This window comes from Hibiscus syriacus, unplaced genomic scaffold, assembly GCF_006381635.1.
Source record: "Hibiscus syriacus cultivar Baekdansim isolate YM2019G1 unplaced genomic scaffold, ASM638163v2 tig00011547_pilon, whole genome shotgun sequence".
Classification (NCBI taxonomy): domain Eukaryota; kingdom Viridiplantae; phylum Streptophyta; class Magnoliopsida; order Malvales; family Malvaceae; genus Hibiscus; species Hibiscus syriacus.
In genome coordinates, this window is record NW_024062249.1 from 15,053 (window position 1) to 19,766 (window position 4,714).

Sequence of the window (4,714 nt, forward strand, 5' to 3'; positions counted from 1 at the left end):
TCGAGATGATAAGAAAAAGCCTTCTGTTTTGATGTTACCTTCGAACCACTGAAATCCGACAAAATAGTCTCTGCAATTCCTACAAGTGAAGCCAGGTTCTTCCACCAAATACCAAGTAACCTGTTTAATTTAAAATGATAGTATATCATCAACATCCTAAACGAAAAAGTTCAAGTAGATTTCTATGTTAGAAAGGGTGGTAACATACAACATGGCGCACTTCATATTATTGATCTCTAAGTGTTGTATCTGGTTAATTGTGTTTTAAACTTACAGATTTAATGGACATGTGCGTGATTCATATATGCCACCATAATAAAGGTCTTCTATAGCAGTCTGACGGATCATGCAGAAAAATACAACCAACGAAAAGAAAGAAAGGAAAAAGTCATGAACCCTGTAACCTGCCTTGCGCTTGAACATGTGTGGATGTCTTAAATAGAATTCTGGACTCCTGTATCAAAGGACCCACCTTTGTATGTGACTACATGATGTGATCTTGACAATTAATAGCCAACCCGAATCTTGTACTGATCTATGTGTTTCACTCCAGCCATCTTTATCTCAGATGTTAGGAGGCTTCAAGGACCTAATTTATTTCACATTCATAAATATTCCATCATCAAGCGGTTAAGTAGATCATCATTCTACTCACCATCCACAACAGGTAACCAGAGTTGAAGTATCCTCAGAGGCTCAGAGCAGAGATGAAGGTATACCCTTTTTGGTTATGTCCAGTGATAATGATCTTCCTCAATTCTATGAACTGAACTTTTCTCTTTTTGATATAGTTACTAGGTTGGATGCATCGTAAATTTCGCCAAAATAGCAGTGAACCACTCAAGGATTTCACCATTGGTAAGTGTCTTCCTGCCATATAGCTTGTTTTGCTGTGACCTTCATATGGAAAATGTAACTGAAAGGATAACCATAATCTATGAGACAGTCTCTTGTTAAAGAAGTTATGCAAACTGTAATGACAGTGCATGACTCAGATTGTGGGCACACACAGTAGGCTACCTAACTAGTAAAAGCCTGGCAAGTGATGCACATTTAGATTGCATGCATGTGAACCTCAAAGACCTCTGAACAGCATATCTTCATGTTGCTCATTATGATGACTGGAATATAGATTTGAGATGACCCAAAAATGAATTACATGATGGTAAATACATAGAGATTAAATAAATATAAAGCTTTTTTCTTAATTGAATGTTATCATGGTTAGGGAAAAGCAATCACTGCTATCTTTGCTGAAATTCTATGTAATAACTTATTCTTTCATCTATCTCACTGTCATCCAAGTTTCTCTTTTAACGTTTTACGTGTCAGGGCATTCTTGTAATTGTCTTACAGGGCATTCATCAGTGGATGACCAACAACTCTACTCGAAGCCAAACTATGGTACCAAGCCATTCAGGCCATCCCAGAGAAACCATATTCGAAAGTCATTTGCCGGCATAGAAGCAGCACGAGTAGATGAAGAAGACTATGAAGAGGATTCATCATCAGCAATGTCTGAGCTATTCCATGGCTTTCTTGCCATTGGCACCCTTGGTTCGGACCCTAACATTCCTGATCCATCAACACCGACATTTGCTATCTCTGTAGAGAATATAACTGAAAAAGAAACTGAAGTAACAGAGAATGAACTGAAGCTCATTAATGATGAGTTGGAGAGGGTTCTAGGAGCAGAAGCTAAAGAAGAAGGCTGCAACGATTCATCTGGAAGAAACAGTTATGTCAGCACTGGAAGAAACAGTCATGTCAGCACTGGAAGAAACAGTCATGTCAGCACTGGAAGAAGCAGTCATGGCAGCACAATTACCCTCAGTGGAAAGCCAATTGAAGGTCCGGATTCCAATGGGAATGGTACTACAGTTTGTCCACTGCAAGGTTATCTTTTTGGCTCAGCAATAGAATTGTCAGAAACAAATACAGTGGCCAAAAAGGAACACAGGACCTCACTTGGGGAGCTGTTTCAGAGGACTAAAATAACGGAGGAGAATTTGGGGAGTAAATATGAAAAGGAGGAAAAGAGAACAGAGAAGGAAGGAGATAAATCTGCAGTGCACATAATGAAGAAAATGCTGAAGAAAAAGATGCTCAATGCTTCTAGGAGCTCTACTGCAGCCACTGGAGGAAATATTGATTATGCTTCGGCAGAAACTAAACTGCACAAGGTACGTCAAAAAAATAACAACTATACCAAACTTTCTATTCATCAGGGGTTTCCAGTAATTTACAGAGAAAATGTTGCAAGTATAGAATCCAATATAATGTATGTTGTAACCATATGATCCCAGCATGAAGATTGAAAAATTCTGGCAAGATAAATGAGTCAAATTGAATGGTCTGTCTATCAAATATCAAGAATGTGTTAACAACAGTTCCTAATCTTTTTGCTTTCATCCCTTGCTTTCTTTTTCTTTCTTCTCTTTATTGCCTTGGCTTCAAGATGTTTTGCGTTTTTACAGAGTGTTTAAGGTTCTGAAAATGAAAAAGGTTGAGTTTCCTAATACGCTGATATGTGGTGTGTAGATCTTGCACATGTTCCACAAAAAGGTTCATCCTGAAAGCTTAACAACCACATCTAAGCATAGCAAGCCCCAAAATATTGAGAACAAGGAAGGAATATTCTATGATGGAGGTCATGAGAATGGAGATCATATGCTTGCAGATGATGACATAATGATATATCCTCAGAGATCCCTTTCAAAGAACATATGGCGCTACAAGAGCCAATCTAACCCACATCAATTCACACTTAGCTGCAATGATTCAAATGGGAACCGCGAGTGCTGGATCAAAACAGATGCAGACTGTAAGTATAGTATACACGCATTTGACATTTTCAGTATCCATTAAGAAACTATTTCATGGACTGCCAAGAAACCATTGATGAAAGATCATACATGTCTTTGTTATTTTTTTCTTGATTTCTTTCCAAGAATATTTGATTTTTTCTGTCAGCAGCTAGTTTCTACAAATTAATATCCTAAAGAGGATCCCTACAGCATTGCAAAAAACCCAAGTGGTACTTAATTAGTACTGATGCATTGTGATCCTTCTTGCATGATGACTACAGTAACATTAGTCTTCACGTGTTAGTACAAAGTTGGCACGTGGATTTGAATACCAAAAGACAGATGCAGTAGTCAATTATTTGTTTCCGTTGCATATGTATACTGGTGAGATTATTTCGAGTTTTCGAAACAAATATCCTAATCGAGTAAAATGCTGTGTTTGTAGACCTCGTGTTGGAGCTCTAAAAGGCAGAAGAAGCTTTCAAGTGTGTGGTTTCCCCACTATCAACCCTTGATGGTATGAATGATAAGCTGGTGCTGTTTCCTAAGTTTGAGATTATCTATTACTTGAAATTATTAAACTGGTATTTGAGAGTGGCTATTTTACTAAAGAGATTGAAGTAAATAAAGGAGGTCCGCTTCCTAAAACCAACATGTGAGAGTGCTTAATGTAAAATTGTAAGGCGTTATCGTTTTCCTACAAAACAAATCTCAATTACTATTGGGGTTCAGTTATATCACTGTCTCCTAAATTATAGATCTACCTAAACCATGATTTTAACAACAGACAACCAGAAAACTACAAACAATTATGAAGCAATCTGCTTTCTACTTATTTATAACATTTTCTACATGCCGTATAACGAATTAGCCAACCCGAAACTAGTGGCGATAAATTATGCACGAAGAGTTGCCAGAAACACAGATTACAGTTCAACAACGTTTGCCTAAAGATCCATAGAAGACGCCAATTAAAAACAACCCATCGTATCTAATAAATTTGGCTGCCCACAACTTCTACTCAGCAGATGAAATTTTTGGTTACATTTTTCCGAGACATTCATGGAAAGAGAAAATGGTGACCAACAGCTTACCTGGAAGAAAATGATTGAGTGGCCATTGTTTCTGATTTGCTTCTTCTCCGTCTTATTCCGTTGTCACATTGCGATATTAACTGGGGAAAAGGAATGAAATTCGGTGCAGATAAGGTTTTCGATCAAATCCAAGCGTCAAAACCGGAACCAAGGCACAGATTTCTAACTCTCAACCCATAATCTGTAAAATGTGACGGCTTTAATAAAAACCAACTGCTTTTATTTTTTTAAGAAAATAAGAAATGTTAAATTACGCTTTTAGGACTTAAACTATTAGTTTTGGTCTGTTTTAATATCTAAACTTTCATTTTTTAAAATCATACCTAATGTTTAAAATTTGTTTCATTTTAGTATCCAACATTAAAAACTAAATGCGTTTAGTACCTAAACTATCAGTTTTGGTTAATTTTAATACCTAAACTTTCAATTTTTCAAAACTTAACGTTAAGTTTTTAATGGGGTATCAAAATGAAATAAAAACTAAGTTAGGTATGGTTTTGAAAAAAATTAAAAGTTTAGGTACTAAAACGGATCAAAATGAATAGTTTAGGTACTAAACATGTAGTCGTATTTAGTATCTAAACTATTAGTTTTGGTCCGTTTTAGTACCTAAACTTTTATTTTTTCAAAACTATGCCTAACGTTTATTTTTTGTTTCATTTTAGTACCTCACAATTAAAAGTTAAAGGACATGTTGATGCGGCATAGCTCCTATGAAAGGATGACTAATCTTAACGGTGGACCATGAGAGAATGACGAGTTGACCAACATTGTCTAGTTTAAGGTTCATTGCATGGTGGACCATGGAGACTG

General features: G+C 36.4%; 1 protein-coding gene across 3 annotated transcripts; it reads left to right on the forward strand.

Annotated features, from left to right (window-relative positions):
- The first annotated feature begins 603 nt into the window (after positions 1-603).
- On the forward strand, positions 604-3,516 carry LOC120204717 (protein LAZY 1-like). 3 transcript variants are annotated; one of them, XM_039204748.1, is made up of 5 exons: positions 604-713; positions 792-858; positions 1,333-2,183; positions 2,542-2,824; positions 3,253-3,516. In XM_039204748.1, exons 1-5 carry the CDS (start codon positions 708-710, stop codon positions 3,270-3,272), a joined length of 1,227 nt encoding a protein of 408 aa, XP_039060679.1. In that variant the 5' UTR covers positions 604-707; the 3' UTR covers positions 3,273-3,516. The 3 variants fall into 3 exon arrangements, with proteins under 3 accessions (XP_039060679.1, XP_039060678.1, XP_039060676.1); XM_039204747.1 differs by having other exon boundaries at positions 1,357-2,183; XM_039204745.1 differs by lacking the exon at positions 3,253-3,516 and having other exon boundaries at positions 1,357-2,183; positions 2,542-2,895.
- Positions 3,517-4,714: the final 1,198 nt, after the last annotated feature.

Bases quoted from the DNA above. Each gene is read 5' to 3' on its own strand.
- LOC120204717 (XM_039204748.1), top strand. The intron at 859-1,332 runs GTAAGTGTCTTC...TTTACGTGTCAG, and splicing joins ACTCAAGGATTTCACCATTG to GGCATTCTTGTAATTGTCTT. The intron at 2,825-3,252 runs GTAAGTATAGTA...CTGTGTTTGTAG, and splicing joins GATCAAAACAGATGCAGACT to ACCTCGTGTTGGAGCTCTAA.